This window comes from Hippocampus bargibanti, linkage group LG05 (genome assembly GCF_051943395.1).
Source record: "Hippocampus bargibanti isolate YZ-2025 linkage group LG05, ASM5194339v1, whole genome shotgun sequence".
In the NCBI taxonomy this organism is placed as follows: domain Eukaryota; kingdom Metazoa; phylum Chordata; class Actinopteri; order Syngnathiformes; family Syngnathidae; genus Hippocampus; species Hippocampus bargibanti.
Genome location: NC_142738.1, coordinates 11346775 through 11364396, shown reverse-complemented (window position 1 = coordinate 11364396; position 17622 = coordinate 11346775). Strand labels below are relative to the sequence as shown.

Genomic DNA, 17622 nt, shown 5'->3' with positions numbered 1-17622 from the left:
AAACTATCACCATACAGGTAGCTGAGCCTTTCAATTAGCTACCTTAAAGGACAACCGACACCATTTTTTTTTTTTTGTTTCCTAACTGACATCAGAAAAACGTTTTATAGAATCTAAAATACCCAAAACACGCAGGCTGATATTTTTAGTGAAATGCAAAACACCAATAAAAATGAGTTAAAGTGTGCCAAAACTGCAACAAAATGAGCTGCGAATTGGGGATTTTCAGAAAGTCCTGCCCCCAGTTTGTGACGTCACACCAGGACGTCCTGCTTTGCTCCGGAATCAAAACAATGGCTTCAGAGAGTTCAGATTGGCAGGAGATGCTTTCTTGCTACTCATCCAGTTATGAATATGATTCAAATAGTTCTGAAGAGGAAAGCAAAAATGTTTGCAATCGATTAAAGAAATTCTTCCGTATCAATTCGAGCCGTTTGGACTCCAATGTAGCACCCAGAAAATGCACAAGATGGCGGACAAGCTCTGTTGGAAATGGGCTGATTTGTCTGCTGGAAATTTGTGTCAAACTCTGTATGGTTTTAACACAATAGGTAGTCGTGGTGCAACACACGATGCGCCATCGCGTTATTTATGTTTTCCTTCTAATTTCGGCATCAACACAATATTTTCAGACTAAACAAAGTACCCAAAATGCATTGTGTGTCACTTTCTCGGCCAGGGGCGTTCTTGACGTGACATCACGTCAGGCATCGTCATCAACTCGAAAACAAGACTTCCTGAATATTCTGTGCGAGTCTTAAAACGTAAAATATAGCTAGCTATATGCGGTGTGTCACGGTTTGCAAGGTGGTGATGGCGTGTGCGGATCCCAAAAAGCAGGCAGGAGGTTGTTTGACAAATTGTATTAAATTAAAGTCAGCAGGAACAAAATGTAAAACATCAAAATCATCTGAATGGAAAAAAATACAAAGTAGCAAAAGAAGACCAAAAGTAAAAGTCCGCCAAGGTTAAACAAACACATACACAATGCATGCAGCAAACAATGAAACGACAACGGATGGTCGTGCCGGGTGTCCTTTTAAGTGACAGTGATTATAACGACCAGCACCTGCGAGGCTACGGCAGGGCTGACGTCGCTACCCGTTGGTCGCCAATCTGATCAGGACGACCAGCACCTGTGCAGGTGCAGGCGGGGCCGACAGCGCCCCCCGTTGGTCGCCAACCAGATCATGACACGGTGGAATCTTTGTAAATTACGTATGCTCAGTAGAAGTCATTTGAAGTGATTTTACAAATTATGGACACAACTTGTCTGAGGTGTCGGTTGTCCTTTAATGCTAATGTAAGCATTTGTTAAATTGTTAATTACTGTAATTTTATGTTTGAGCATTATATTCTTTTGTGTTAGGATTACATATATTATATTCCGTTTTATAATTTTTTAAAGGTTTAATTTGATATTGTCTGATTGGCTAAAAAAGCTGGAAGTGTTGAGTAGCCGGAAGAAAGTGTCTTCGGGGAAAAAAATAAAGGTTGAGTATGTTTGATGGTATGAGTGGCAAATTCATGTTTAAGTTATTCACATAGTGATGTTGCCTGCGAACGAGTGAATCTGTGAGACCTGGATGTTGTAAAGCCTTTTATGAGCATGCGCAGAATAAACGCGAGTGAGTTCCCAGACCAAAGACAGAAACGGCTGTGTGTCATTATTCTTCCGTGAATATTAGCCATCGTTAAAGTAAACTGCTATTTTGGTGACTGTAATAACGCTAGGACTGCTGCAGGAATGTCCAGCGCTACAAAAGCTGCGTTCAAAAAGTTGAGTTGTCCACTAAAAACAACAACCCCCTTAATTTACACCAATTTACATCTGTGATATGGTTAGAATTTATTCGGCATATTGTAAACGTACGTTGCAGCAATGTGTTCAGTGACAATATGAGGCTCGAAATCGACCTGTTTTGGCACGGACCGGTTATTAAAAGGAAGATGAAGACGAGGAAATTAAGGGCGGAATAACGCGTGCCGATTTTCTCCAGTGGGCGTGTGAATTAATCTGACATCTCGAAAACAGGTGGAAAGTAGGTGAGAGGTGCAGTTCACGGCTGAGTTTTGGCACCGAAACTCCACGCGCACTCGCACTATACAAGACTGTCGCTCCGTATTTCGGCCTTCTTCTGTTAGATCCTCCAATTCGGGATGTTAATCTGGTTGACGATCGTCGGCGGTTTGGTGCTCATCCTTACAACTCGCTTCCCGTGTTGGTTTGATGACTGCGCGTTCATTCTTCGGAGCGTCTTGCTCGCCGTCAGGCTCGTCGTGTATAAGAGAAGGAAGCCGTTCCACACCGTCTTGGATTGCTTTCTGGTGGCGGCCCGGAGACACCCGGCCAAGACCTTCCTGCACTTCGAGGGGCAGCGCTTCTCCTATGGCGAAGTGGATCGGCGCAGCAACCAGGTGGCCCGAGTGCTGAAACAGGAGGCGCACCTGCGAGAGGGGGACACGGTGGCGCTCTTTCTGGGCAACGAGCCAAACCTTGTCTGGACCTGGCTGGGACTCGCCAAATTGGGTTGTCCGGTTGCCTTGCTTAATTTCAACATTCGAGCGAAGTCTCTGCTGCACTGTTTCTCCTGCTGCGGGGCCAAAGTGATCGTGACGTCGGCAGGTGAGATGCGTGATATGCGTGGGACACTTATTCATTAGGTTCATTTGCCCAGTGGTCCTCAACCTTTTTTTCCATTGACTTATACCAGAGGATTTGTTTTGGGCTATATACTCAATCCTTCAGTTTTTGGTTGAGTTGATGATGATGATGATGATGATTTTTTATAATAGCCTGAAACAGAAAGCTATGCCACTAGTGTCTGTTTATTATAACGTTTGCATTAACGATTTGGAAATAAAAAGACACAACGCAAGGGAAACATACACCTTATCAGCACTTTAGGAAACATTGCAACTTCCTTTACATGATATTTTATGACAGGAGTGACAGCCAGTAAGAAACTGTTTTATTTATTTATTTATTTATTTATTTATTTATTTATTTATTTATTTATTTATTTATTTATTTATTTGTTTTCATTTCTGCCAATTGGGTTGGATTAGCCTTCATTAGTCTCGCAGTGGAGATATTTACATTTCACAGCAGCAAAGTGATAAAAATATGAGGAAAGGAAAGGAAAAAGTAGAAAAACAAAATACAGGACATGTTGTAGAGGCAGCCACTTTCGCTGCGCCATTTTGAATTCAAAGCAACAACAACAAAACTAAGCAACAAATAATACAATCAAATACAGTGGGGCCTCGGTTTACGAACACCTTGCCTTACGAATTTTTCGGTTTACAAACGTTAAATTTATGAGAATTAAATCTCGGAATACACACTACTTTTTGGGATACATATGGAGGGCTGCCCCACCATGGCTGGCGGATTAATCTTTGGCGGAAGACCAAAGCACACGACCTAACAGCGCCCCAGCCGGCCTACCTTTCCACACCCCCTTTCTCTGAGTGCACACGTCGATCCTCTTCATGGATTTTTTCACAGATATTTTTGCTGTTATGGGACTGAAAAAGACCCCAACCACAGGCTTGTGTGCAGCCGAAGAAGACACAAAACAAAATTACAGCCGAGGAGAAGAAGGAGATCATTGAGAAACACGAACGAGGTGTGCGTTTTTCTGATTCAACAGCCCAGTACCAATATGCTAAATTGCGTGTGTTGCTAAAGGTGTTTCCGTGCTGTCAAAGCAACTGTCTGGGGCAATGGAAGAATTTGAAAAATTTCTGTTAATTTGGATTAACGAAAAGCAGCTAGCCGGCGACAGCGTGAATAAAGCAATTATATCAGAGAAGGCACGGCTAATTCACTCTGATATCGTCATGCGGCAACCTGGAAGTTCGCCGTTTATTGATCATTCCTCGAAATGGTGAAAGAAGAAGGCTACGTTCCTCAGCAATTATTTAATGCAGATGAGACTGGCCTTTTGTGGAAAAAGATGCCTAACCGGACTTTCATAACACAGGAAGAGAAGTCTGAACCATATTCCATCGTAAATAAAACAACTTTATTTTACAGTACATTTTATTTCTTTAATTACAGTCCTTATGGAATGTGACTTCTTTCAAACAGCAATTCTCTCCGACCTGCCACTCCATTCCATCAAGCCATCAATGACCATCACAAAGGTAAATAAAACGACTTTATTATACAGTGCAGTGTATTTCTTTCATTACAATACAATAGGACATTTATTATACATAGAATAATTTGTAGTTTCAAGGCTTATTTAGTTGAAAATTATAGTTTATGGAGACCTGGAAACGGATTATTCTCATTTTAATGGTTTCCAATGGGAAATTATTTTTTGAGATACACACTTTTCGCCTTACACACTCTGGGAACCAATTAAGTGCGTAAGCCAAGGTCCCACTGTATAGAATCAACTTTTAAATTGGATTGGATTGGATATGCCTTTATTAGTCTCACAGTGGAGAAATTTACATTTCACAGCAGCAAAGTGGCAGCAAATTCTTTTATTACATTTAAAGCTATCCATAACCCTGCCCTCCATTCCTGTCTGACCTTCTTCAAATTTCTATTCCCTCTCGTCCCCTCAGATCCTCTTCCTCCCTCCACCTCTGTGTGCCCCCGCTGCCCGTCTTAGCACGATGGGGGATAGAGCTTTCAGCTGCTCTGCCCCCAAACTCTAGAACTCACTTCCTCCCAACATTTGTAACATCGATTCTCTTCCCACCTTTAAATCCCATCTCTAATCCCACCTATTTAAAATTGCATTTTCTGTGTAGCTCTATTTATAATTGTATTTATTTATTGTATTCTATTTATAATTGTATTTTATTTATTGTTGTATCTATGCTTGTCTGTGACTGTAAAGTGTCCTTGAGGGCTTTGAAAGGCGCTTGAAATAAAATATACAGTAAAGTCTCGTTATATCGATATCGGTTATATCGATAGTCCCGGTTATATCGATACTATTTCTATGCACGCACGGAGAAAATTACATGCAAACAGGGTCGGATATATCGATAGTCCCGGTTATATCGATATTTTTTCGGACTCCCTTGAATATCGATATAACGAGACTTTACTGTATTATTATTATTATTATTATTATTATTATTATTATTATTGTTGTTGTTGTTATTGTTATTATTATGTGACACAGACAGTCATTCAATTTTAAGCAGTTTCTGCACCTTCTTTGTTGTCTGAAGCAATTCTACATGAAAGAGAAGAGGATCAAAGCGTCCTTTTCACCAGTGGATCAGGGACCTCATGGTGAAATGTGCACGTCTGCTACAAGCTAAACGGAGAAAGCAAACACAAAGCTGTAGCATCCAATGACGAAAAGAGATTGTCTCACATCTCCTGTCCTGCGTAAATCGGCTTCAATTCTAAGCCGCGACAGTTCCACATACGCATCGGCGCTCTGCGCTGATGCTGAAATGTTAAAATGCTGCCCAATACTGCCAAAAAAGCACAGTCGCCCCAGAGTTGTCCAGCGATGACAGTATTAGCTATGCAACTAAGGTGCGGCAAAGAAGAAATGAAATTTAACACCGCCATTCAAAAATGTGAATGAATCCTGGAGAACTAGAATGTTAGTCCTGGTTCCACTTGTTTCTTGATTCTACGTGTGTAACCATATGCAGGAGCATGGATGACTATAGGAGACCCCCAAAATGTCGGTGCATGTTTCTGATGCATAAAAAAGAACAACAGCTTCACCCAACTTCAGTGACTGAGTACTTTTTGCAGAAGAAATTATATTTTCTGTCTGTCTTGTTCACGAAAATTCCTGCTTGAAATCCTTGCTTGTTGGCAAGCAAGTTGAGTTCACTACCAACACACTCATTCCTCAAAATATCAACGTAATGATTGCATCATCCCAAAGGATGTTGTTGTTTGGATCGATAAGAACATTTTTTTATTTGTGTTATAATGGGAAAGGTCACAAAGTATGATGATGATGTAAAAAAGACAAAACAAAACAATATTGGCATGCATCAAATATGTACTTTAAAGAACGGTGTACACAGTAAAGAGTGATGTATACCGTTTATTTGCAGAGATGAGCATATGTAAATTTTCAAAGTGGCTGTGCTATTTAGAATGGCTGAGTGGAGAGATTCCAGGTTTTTACGGGTGTTTGTTCAGCAGTGAGACAGCAGTTGGCATGAACAAACGGCAGTACTCTCAACAGCGGCTCACATTTTTTTGCTCCACGGACCGGTTTAATGTCAAACAACATTTTCAATCATTGGCTTCATTAATATGACATGAGCTGTGTGAAAACTGTGGTATTTTAGAAACACAATAAACGCAAGGAACTTATCTAGCCGGCGGCACTCTCTGGTCGCGAGGTTAATGTTTCATAGTGCCTTCAAAATAAGATCCAAAGTGCATGAACTATCGGAATCATCATCACCGCATAGACCCCAGATTTCATTTTACCGGTAACATATCACGTGACTCTTGACTGTGTAGGCTCTCAGTCGTACAGGAGTGGTCCATCAATGACAAGGGTTCTTCAGCCGTCATCTGCACTTCTTTGAAGGTGTCGGACGTTTCACTCCTCATCCGAAGAGCTTTGTCAGTGAACTAAAGTTGTGCTGGTATATAGGGCCGGAGTTACCAGCACAACTTGAGTTCGCTGACGAAGCTCTTCGGATGAAGAGCAAAACGTCCGACACCTTCTGATGGAAGAAATAAAAAGGTTAATGGTGTCCTGAGCTGACTCATATATAGTTTCATTTTTTGTTTTTCACATTGATTGTTTTGTATTCGCCTTTTTGCTTCTCACAGTGATTGTTTTGTATCTGAGTCGAAACACCTGGGTACACTGATTGTTTTGTATTCGCTTTTTTGCTTCTCACATTGACTGTTTTGTATTCGCCTTTTTGTTTTTCTGAGTCGAAACACTTGGGTCGGATACACTGGCACAATCGGTCACACTGACCAAATTTGTTTTGGTTTTGGAAATTGCAGGTTCTCACACACCTTTGTGTGCCTGCCAAAAATTGCTCGTTAGTCCGGGGCTGAGGATAAGGAGGAGGAATGACTTATCTCCTGCGTGGTCAGGCTGGCCACCTGTCTTAGCAAAGAGTGGGTCGATAAGATGGGGTTTTCCTCAATATTGGTAGAGTCTGGTGTGAACTGTGCACGGGTGTCCAGCTTTGGGTTTTCCAGTCCAGATTACTCTACCAGGGTGTATTTGCCGGCTCTCTGCCCTCTGTCAACGATAAGGTATACTATTCTGGATCTTAACCGTGATGTTGGAGTCTTTACGTGGGGGCAAAGAGGTGACAGTTTGTGTCTAGCGTAATTACTCATGATCGGGAAATGCTGTAAATGCTGTTGTTGTGTGTTTTATCAATAAATACATAATTTTATATATACAGTCGTTATTTGTGGTCATTTCTCTGCTGCGATCTCTCCGAACCTGTAACAAGGCAATTTTTCATAAAACACCTTCAAAGAAGTGCAGATGACGGCTGAAGAAACCTTTTCAACTTGACTCTTGATATATAAAATGTAATTGAACACAATGACAATTGATGCAGATGATGATTCATGGCCATTTGAAAAACAACCGCACTACAGTGGTAACTGCTGCCAAGCAGGACTTACTCAATCACATTTTTATGTACGCTGGTATCTCAACTTACAAACTTAATTGGTTCCCAGAATGTGTGTGTAAGGCAAAAAGTTCGTCTGCCAAACATTTATTTCCCATAAGAAACCATTAAAAATGAGAATAATCTGTTTCCAGGTCCCCATAAAACAAATTTCTACTAAATAAGCCTGAAAACTACACAAAATATACCTTACTTTATGTATAATAAATGTGCTATTGTATTATAATAAAGAAATAAAGTACAGTATAATAAAGTCGTTTTATTTACCTTTGTGATGGTCGATGGCTTGATGGAGTCGGAGGAGGAGGGAGGGAGGGAGGGAGTTACTGTTTGGAAGGAGAGTCACCTTCCATAAGGACTGTCCCCTGCTAGCTGCTTTTCATTAATCCAAATCAACAGAAGTTTTTCAACCTCTTCTATTGCCTGAAACCGTTGCTTAGACAACATAGAAACACCCTTACACGTAGCAATGGTCGACTTAGCATACTGGTACTGGGACGCTAAGTCACACAAAGGCACACGTCGTTTGTGTTTTTTGATCATCTCCTTCTTCTGCTTGTCCGTAATTTTCTTTTGTGTCCTCTTCAGTTTAACACTAGCATGTGGTGGGGTCTTTTTCGGTCCCAAAAAAAGCAAAAGTATCCACTTGATAACAAACCATGTCTGCACTGAGTGCACTGAAAGAAAGTGGATATGGAAAACTAGTCCGCCAGTCATTGTGGCGCTCCGTGTGTTTCCCAAAAACTAGTTCGTATGCCAAGATTATATTCTCCCGAATTTAACGTTCGTAAAGCGAAAAGTTCGTAAGCTAAAGCGTTTGTAAGCCAAGGTATCACTGTATTTATTTATTTTTTTGCCTTCAGTATCAGTATCGGCCGACTTGCTCGAAACCTTCACCCGAGATGTGCAACAGATTCCTTGAGTTTTTCATTGATAAGGTTTCTAATGCTAGGACTCTTGCTTCAAATACCACATTTGACTCTACGGTCAATGTTTTGTGATCAGGTGTGCTTAATTCCTTTGAGGCTTTGTCCTTGACCCTTTTAATGGATGTGGCTCGCCAGTCAAAGCCATCTGGCTCCCCGTGTGAGTCTCTTCCTCCGCATTTCTTGTAGGAAGTTCTTGGCCATTATCAACAGGAACCTCTCTTCTGGCATTGCCCCACAACTGTTCAGTCATGCTGCTCTCCAACTGTTGTCAAGTAACCTGGTCTTGATCAAATTTTAGGCCCATTTCCAAAGTGCCTTTCATTTTAAAAATGCTTGAAAAAGGGGTGCACGTGCAGTTGAAATCTTTCTTGGATGAACATAACATCTTGGAGGTCTTCCAGTCAGGTTTCAAGACAATGCGTAGCACAGAGTCTGCCCTTTAACAGGTTTCTAATGACATCCTCCTGGCTAATGACACTGGAGAATACGTGTGTCCTTTTGTGCTCGTCTTGGCTGCTCTGAGTCACGTACTGCCCCTCTGTTATGTGGTATTCCGCAGGGCTCAATTTGGGGACCAATGTACTCACTATACCTGCTCCATCCCTTGAGTTCCATCCTAAGGAAACATATTTCCTTCCACTGCTATGCTGATGACTGTCTGATCTATGTCCCACTGTGCAAAAAAAAGACACTTTGGTTACGGACTCTTTTATCCTGCTTGGAAGAAATCAAAACCTGGATGGGACAAAACCTCTTGAACTTCAATGAAAAGAAGACAGAAGTGATACTGTTTGGTCCCAGCGGCCCATGTACAGCTCATCCTGTTGACTTGGGCCCTCTGGCTCCTTATCTGAAGTGAACTGTCTCAAACAGGGGTCTTAAACCGGACAGTGACTTTAAACTTGATTGACAATTGCTGAGTGCCGTTGCTTAATCCAGCTTCTTTCATTTTAGGCATCTGGCTAAAATAAAACCTCTCCTTTCTCATCAGTACCTTGAAGCAGTAATTCATGCCTTTCTTACATCTCGGCTCAATTACTGTAATGCGCTTTACTTTGGAGTCAGTCAATACTCTATGAAGCGTCTCCATCTGGTCCAGACTGCTGCTGCTCACCTCTTGACTGGTACGCATAAGAGGGAGCACATAACTCCTACTCTGCCATCCCTTCACTGGCTCCCTATACATTTTCTAATTATTTTCAAGATCTTATTATTTGTCTTCAAGTCTTTAAAAGGCCTTGCTCTCCTTTACCTCTCCTAGCTCATACACCCCTACACATATTAGGTGTCCCTCAGAGGGGATCGAGCCTTTTCCGTTGCTGGTCCCACTAGCTGTAATAACCTTCCACTGAACATTCGGCAAGCCCCCCTCACTGCCCAACATTAAAACCCACCTCATAACTTAATTGTACTCTTTGGAATTCACTCGGCATGATTCAGACTTGATCTTAGTTTTACTCGCTGGTGCGTTCTACTATCTGTGTGACTGCTTTATCACCTGTATATAATAGTTTTTCATGTTAGGCGCTTTGTTACAGCTTCAGCGGTTGTTAAAGCGCTATATAAATCAATATGTATTGTATTGTATCAGTGGCTGTCACCGGCCACTTCCACGAAGACCCCAATACCTTAAAATAATAACGTATGGAAACTTGTTCTGACTAATTTTTCAGGAATAATTTGAAAATAGACTCCCAGATGGCATGCTAATTTTGCTGTTTGTTGATTTCTTGTCTGTTGTTTTCCAGGAGGATTTTTTTTCTTCTTTGAAATATATTATAGAACATGTATTTTGATCAATGGGTGACATTACCTAAATTTGTGTGTGTGTTTGTGTATGTTGACAGAGCTGCAGGATGTCGTGGAGGAAGTCTTACCTGCTCTTCGAGAGCAAGGGGTCACCGTGTACTTCCTATCAGAAACGCGGAATTGTCAAGGTGTCAATTTCTTGGCTGACAAGATCTCCAAGGCCTCGGACCAACCTCTGTCCATTGACCTCAGAGCCAATGTTACATACAAGAGCGCCGCTCTGTACATCTACACGTCAGGAACTACTGGTATAGACGCGACAATGTCCGTAATTCCCTGTATGTTCAAATCTGCTAGTAGTTGGAATTTGTGACCCTAAGTGGTGATGTGGCGTGATGCATTTTGGCGTGTGTTTCAGAAAAAAAGAAACAAAGCTAATTTTAATAGTCTTCCTTCTTAGATCGACGCTTCCATACATGTTTGAGCCATAAAAATATGTACAATTACAGCCTCCGGTCGCTCAAATGTATTCCACCCGTTTGTGGAGGCATTTTACCACACTGTTACAATGAGGCGCTCTAAAACAGTACCGGTAATCCCAATTTGATGCCCCCGTTACGCATCTAAGTGTTAGTTCTGTGATCCACTCCTTTACATCCACTTTCTGCTGTCCCGCAGGGTTCTGACACTTTTGTTTATATGCTTCTGTCCGCAATAGGTTTACCCAAAGCGGCGATAATCACTCACGAGAGGATGTGGGCCGCATCCTTCCTTCAGTCAGTGTGCGGAGTCACTAGAGACGACGTCTTCTACATCAACCTGCCACTCTACCACAGCTCAGGCTTCCTCATCGGGTTAACGGGCAGCATTGAGAGAGGTTTGTAGTTGACGTTGATCAGTGTCTGACAATTTTTTTTTCTGAATCCTTCGTTAGTATATGTAAAATGGGACCTCTACTTAGAAAAGACAATTAATACGAAATTTTCAAGTTACGAAATGTCTCCGTAGTAATATATCACCTCTCGTTACGAAAAAAAAAACATAAAATACTCAAGTTTAAAACACAGTATGGTTGGCTCATTGCAGCTCCGAGTTTCCTGAATGCAACATACTTATAGCCCCTTTGCTATTGGCTGTGACCATGCAGCATTCTAGCATCCTATTGGTGAAGAAGGACTACGACCGCATGTGTGGAGAAAGATTTTGTGTGGATGCAGCATCCTTGTCATTCGCCCCTCGGTCGTTCAGATAGTTTTGAATGTGAATCACCCATAAAAAGGGTTCACCAGTCGGGCGATCACTCACGACGCTGATGTTTGCTTTGGATAAAAGCCAACAAAAGCAAATGTCATTGAATGACTTATTTACAAAACGACAGGCAAAAAAACCTTCTGAGACAATGTGGACTAAAGAGGACAAAAAAAAAAAACCGCTGAGGGCGCAGTTAAAAATGAAATGACTATGCATCTGTTTTATTCTTTAGTCTTTTTTATGCATGCTGCACAACGTTCATGTATTGCACAATAGTCTAGTTTTATTATTTTGATGCATTGGTATGCTTTATGAAACATTTAAGTCTGTATTTTGGAGGAGTTTGGAACCATACCTTGGCTAATAGTTGCCCTTATAAATGATTACAATTCCCGTATAAAAGTTGTAGTACGCCGTACATGATTTGAAATGATTTAAAAAACGCTAACAAGCGGAAATGCAGACTGTTTACCGCACATGCGCACGTTATGCTTTTATCAAACTGACCGTATACGTAGCGCTAAAAAATATGATTGAGGATTTGCCATGCCGTTAGTAGCGATCGGCGGCAGCGTTGTTGTTGTTGTTGACTATGAGCAGTTGAGACCAACTGGATTTGAGCCAAAATGGTCTTTTTTAAGATCCGTTCACAATGTTATTTTTTTTTCCTGTATAAAAGTTATGGGAGGCCATGCGTTATTTAAAATGATTTTAAAAAACTTATAAAATATGGGCAAAACCGAAAGTTGACAGGTATGAATGGAAAAGATGGAAAACACATCTAAATTTACGACATTTTCTAGTTGAGAAATTTCTTCCAGCACGAAGTGATTTCGTGCCATTGTATTGTAAATGCCAGTGCGGACTCCACCGGACTCTACCTCTACGTTTGGATGATTTTGTAGTGAAGTGAGTGTTGATGTGGGCCGTAGGTATATCAGTCGTACTGAAGAGGAAGTTCTCCGCTTCTCAGTTCTGGGATGACTGCAGGGAGCACAACGTGACCGTGATGCAGTATATCGGCGAGACCATGCGTTACCTCTGCAACACGGACAAGGTCAGAGCCATTGCACAAGACATTTGCCTCTCCTGAGACAATTTCAATTTCAGAAGGTCTGTGGATGTCGTTTCGTCTTGCAGAGGGAGAATGACAAGGATCACAAAGTACGAATTGCAATGGGCAACGGCGTTCGGGCTGACATCTGGTCTGAGTTTCTGAGGCGCTTCGGTGACATTCAAGTCAAGGAACTTTACGCAGCTACGGAGGGAAACATCGGATTTATTAACTACACTTCCAAGGTTGGCGCTGTAGGACGAATCAATTTTTTCCACAAGGTAGGAATTTCCTGTTAGTTGATCTTTTCTATTTTTTTTATCGGCACCACAAGACTTTGAGAAATATCCGCAAATGTCAAATTCTCTCTCCAGTTAATCTTCCCATACATGTTGCTCAAGTATGACATTGAGAAGGAGGAGCCTGTACGAAACTCAAAGGGTCTTTGCATCAAGGCAGCCACGGGTGCGAAGAGCACAGTTTTAAAACATAAGTCAAAAACCACAAGTTGTCTTGAATATTTGGGAAATGAACATTGTAGACCTTTTGTGTGGTGTGACCCGTCTGTCAGGTGAGACGGGCCTCTTGGTGGGGAAGGTGACTCGGCGGTCACCCTTTGTGGGCTACGCGGGCAACGACCGGCAGACGGAGCAGAAGAGGCTTCGCGACGTTGTCAAAAAAGGCGACTTGTACTTCAACACGGGAGATTTGCTTCGCTTTGACGAGGACAACTTTGTCTATTTTCAGGATCGAGTGGGTGACACTTTCAGGCAAGTCGCCGCGCTTTACTTTCTCATGATATCATTTTCATTGATCGTGCTTGTGGAGAGAGCATCACAAAAGAAATTTCAAAATATGAGAGGTAAAAATATGGTTTGAATGGCTAATCGCAGCTCAGAATGCAACATACCGAGAGCTTTAAAGGAGCAATTAACTCATTCACTGCCAGACATGTTAAAATGTGTCCACTCCAGTGCCAGGGTTTTTGTCATTGTCACTCCAATTCCAGAACCCACATACTATTGCGTTTAAGGACTACATAAACATTCAATGCAGGATAATAAACCTTAGACTCTCTTCTTTCAACAGAAAAAAAGTTAATTCCTGAATTTTATGGGTCTGGAGTTATATGAGCTTGAAATGAGGGCAGTTGTCCACAATATAATGCAATAAATACATATGAGTTTATATAGCGCTTTAACAAGAGCTGAAGCTGGAACAAAGTGCAAACATGGGGAAAAGGGGAAATGCTGCCCCTTGTGGAAGGAAAGAAATAATGCCAGAGGCCATGGCCAGCTCCTTATCAGCACCCAAAAAAGAAAAAGACCAAAACCCGAACAAATTCGGGAATGACGTCATATTTTCAATTCCCGAATAAATTTGTGAATGGCAGTGAATGAGTTAAAAATAGGGTCAGGCTTTCCTGATATGGTTTGAAATTTAAATTTCAAACCTCAGTATGGGTTTCAAATAAAGGTTCCAAATAGAATTAAAATAGGGTTATGGTTTCAAAGTTGCGATATAGTTTTAAATTAGGGTTTTAAAGTACAGTTTGTTTCAAAGACGGGTTTAAGGACGGGAGTTACAGGACGGTTACAGGACGGGAGTTACTGAATGGACTGTTGGTAACTCAACCTCCGGTGTGGCTTCTCTTCTCTGCTTCTTTCTTCTGAGACTCTTTATCATTTTTGCTGACTAAAAACCTCTTCATTGACACCTGTTGCTTTCTGACTTGTAAGGTCTTACGAAACTGAGGCATCACATTATCGTTCATCATGTTGATGATTCTCATAGCCAGTCTTTTCTGGATGGAACTGTTCGATAAAAGTGCTAACCACTCGACTACCGGGCCGCCCAAGTTCAAATATATACAATACAACACATGTTGATTTATATAGTGCTTTGTTCAAAAGCAAAGCAGGGAGAGTCTCCGTCAGGGAAATGCATGGCTACATCCACAGGGATGCATCTGCGCCATTTATGCATTTTGACAGCCACTGGCGCAAATTTGTAACTCCACTGCGCCAGCACCTGCGCAAGTCTATTACTATTAGCGCATATTGCTACATGAGCTACACCACACATGACAAACTTATGTTAAAATAGCTAAAGAAACAAATTTAGTTAAACAGCAATTGAAAACTGTTCGTTTTCACTTGGTCGAGGTTTTTACTTTCGTCGTCTTCCATCTCGCCTTAGTAGCCTTACCAATATCGAGCCGTAATCACCTTGCATTTGTGGTGCATTCCGAAGTCGACGTATCTCGGGCTTTTTCGTGATCTGCCGGAAACTGCCGAAAATGCTAATCAAATCGTCATTTACCCATGGTGCATTGCAGTGTTTACATCGGACGTAGCGAGTGTTTGCAGAATGGAGCCTGCGAACAGCAATAAAACTGAATGACATTAAAAAGAGGCAGAAAACAAGCATATTCTCGTTTTTAAGAAACAATCGAATAAGTCTGTGAAGGGCAGTGACAATTCGTTGCAAACTGCTGTTGATGATTCGAATTTAGTGGCTATTAGGAATGATTTCAGAGCTGTTGAGGGACATTGGAAATCTTCACAGCAAAAAATTGTTTTCAGTAGACACTAGTAAGAAATACTGTGCTAGATCTGTTCTCTTTGTGTTTACTGTAATGCCGGACAATATCAAAATAGCACAGTATTGATTGTGAAGTAAATAAAGAACATTAAAAACGTTTATTTTATGGATGAATACATTATTTGACTTGAATTTAAATTGTCGATATACCTGTATTAGAAAAATAGATTTCACTCAAATAACGGTTTTTAATTTGTAATTTAGAAATATAATGTTCCAATGGATGTATTTTGGTTTATTTCAACCCATTTTGCATATTTCTGCAATTGGATTGAATTTGACTTTGTTAGTATTACAGTGGAGAAATTTACATTTCCACAGCGCAATGTTATGAAAGACAATCTGGTTAAATCGGGCCCCGTCAGTTTTAGAATGTGGCCCCCTTTTCATCCCCAAGGGGTCAACTGGCTGCAACAGCTCTGACATCATTTCCATTAGCCACTAAATTTGAATGATTTAATTTCCCAGATGCATCCAGAAATCAATCGTCACCAAGGGGCTCTCACATATCCACAAAACACATTTTTGTCACTCATTTTTGTCTGCCTCTTTCTTGATAATCATGCCATGTTTGTGAGGCTCGATAAAGGGTACGAGTTTTTCTGGTGCAGCTAAATCATACACCACCATTAAAAAAATTGGGTAAAATATCTAAAAAAATGCTAGCGATACAGATTTTGTTTGTTGGTCCCATTGTTGCGAGACAGAAGGCTCATTCATAAAGTTCCCCAGTGTTAACTCTTTTTTTTTTTTCATGAACAGATGGAAGGGAGAGAATGTGGCCACATCAGAAGTTGCTGACGTTCTCACCATGGCGCCTTGCATTTTAGAGGCCAATGTTTACGGTGTTAAAGTGGAAGGTAAGGCATCAACAACTCATGTAAAAATAGAGCTAAACATCGCATGATTGTAATCTGTTTTTGCCATGAAAGGGAACGAGGGCCGCGTGGGCATGGCGGCAATCACTTTGAAAGAAGGAGAAGACTTTGACTGCGTCAGCGCCTACAATCAGGCTGTCAACTACCTGCCGCCGTACGCACGCCCGCGTTTCATCAGGATCCAAGTAAAGCATCGTGTTTCTTGGAACTATTGTTTACACAACGTAAACACTAGGACAGGTACAGAGGGTTGTGTCAGGAAGGGCATCCGACGTAAAAGCTTGGCCAAAACAAACATGCGTATCATACCTCTGAAGATGGAGGTTACTGATTCGCTGTGGCGACCCCTTGAAGGGAAAAGCCTAAAGGAAAAGAAGAAGAAGAAGAAACACTAGGACATGACGGATATGGATGTATTTTTTTGGTCCCATTTCGATGTTTGGCAGATTAGAAAGGCAATTAGCGATTAATCCGCCAAATAATTTTGAACTCGTTCACTGACATTGACGAATTTATTCGGGAATTGACGAAAATATGACATAGAGCACCATTCCCGAGGATCCTCTGTGACGTCATGCTCCCCCGACTAGCCCAGCCCCCAAACCTTTCAGACTTTTCGTAAGTTGAAAATTTCATATGTATTTATATATGTCCACGTGTCTTTCAGCCTTCCTTGGAGAAGACGGGTACTTTTAAAATGAAGAAAGCCAAGCTGGTAGAAGAAGGCTTCAACCCAGACGTCATCAGTGATCCTTTATACTACCTCAACGCAGCCAAACGGACGTTTGCTCCCATGACCACAGATGTGTACAGCGCCATTAGCTGTGGCATGATTAAACTTTAACACGAGTGTTGAACTTTTCAGTTGTGCAAACTCGTTTTGTTTACGAATCTGCTGCTTCCAATGATTCGTTTTATTTCCAACCCCGACCAGGCCTAGAAAGCAACATGCACCGCCACTAATACGGATGAAATCTACTGGAGCGTTTCAAAAGATGACTGAAAATAATGTATCCATTCCTCTTGTATGCGTGTGTTGCTTCATGTGCTTAACCTTTGGATGTTGAACTTTGTCACAATGTTTAATATTTCTCCAATCCAGTTGGAGTTATCAAAATGCCTTTGAACTGATCTTATGATCACGTTTAAAGTTCACGTTTGATGATGTCAATGTTTAGGAGAAAGGGTGAAGAGAAGTGTTTTTTTTGGAGGGGGTGGGGGATAGAAAAATGATGGAAAATACATACATGTTAATAAAGCAACTATTGACACAATACAGACAATTCATTTGTAAGGTGAAACAAAATAAAATGTAAAAAAACAATACATTTTTATACTAATTGAATGTATAATTAAACAATGAAAGTATTTGTGTGTTTTATTTACTTCTAATTTACACTTTTGTAACGCTCACATTATTTTAACACGCACCACAGAGTCGCGAGTACGAATATCTCCCGATTCGTGATTTCTGAAATTTAACATGTTTGAAAATATTTTCAGAAAACATTCATGGTAATTTTAAAAATGA

General features: G+C 41.1%; 1 protein-coding gene across 1 annotated transcript; it reads left to right on the top strand.

Annotated features, from left to right (window-relative positions):
* Nucleotides 1–1988: 1988 nt before the first annotated feature.
* On the top strand, nt 1989–17459 carry LOC148897917 (long-chain fatty acid transport protein 2-like). Its single transcript, XM_088996495.1, has 10 exons — nt 1989–2626; nt 10403–10612; nt 11023–11181; nt 12488–12612; nt 12696–12890; nt 12984–13074; nt 13181–13379; nt 15976–16073; nt 16146–16276; nt 16759–17459. Exons 1-10 carry the CDS (start codon nt 2161–2163, stop codon nt 16933–16935), a joined length of 1851 nt encoding a protein of 616 aa, XP_088852621.1. The 5' UTR covers nt 1989–2160; the 3' UTR covers nt 16936–17459.
* The last annotated feature ends 163 nt before the right edge of the window (nt 17460–17622 follow it).

Bases quoted from the DNA above. Each gene is read 5' to 3' on its own strand.
- LOC148897917 (XM_088996495.1), top strand. From the start codon at position 2,161: ATGTTAATCTGGTTGACGATCGTCGGCGGTTTGGTGCTCATCCTTACA. The intron at 12,613-12,695 runs GTCAGAGCCATT...TTCGTCTTGCAG, and splicing joins ACCTCTGCAACACGGACAAG to AGGGAGAATGACAAGGATCA. The intron at 13,075-13,180 runs GTGCGAAGAGCA...CCCGTCTGTCAG, and splicing joins TTGCATCAAGGCAGCCACGG to GTGAGACGGGCCTCTTGGTG.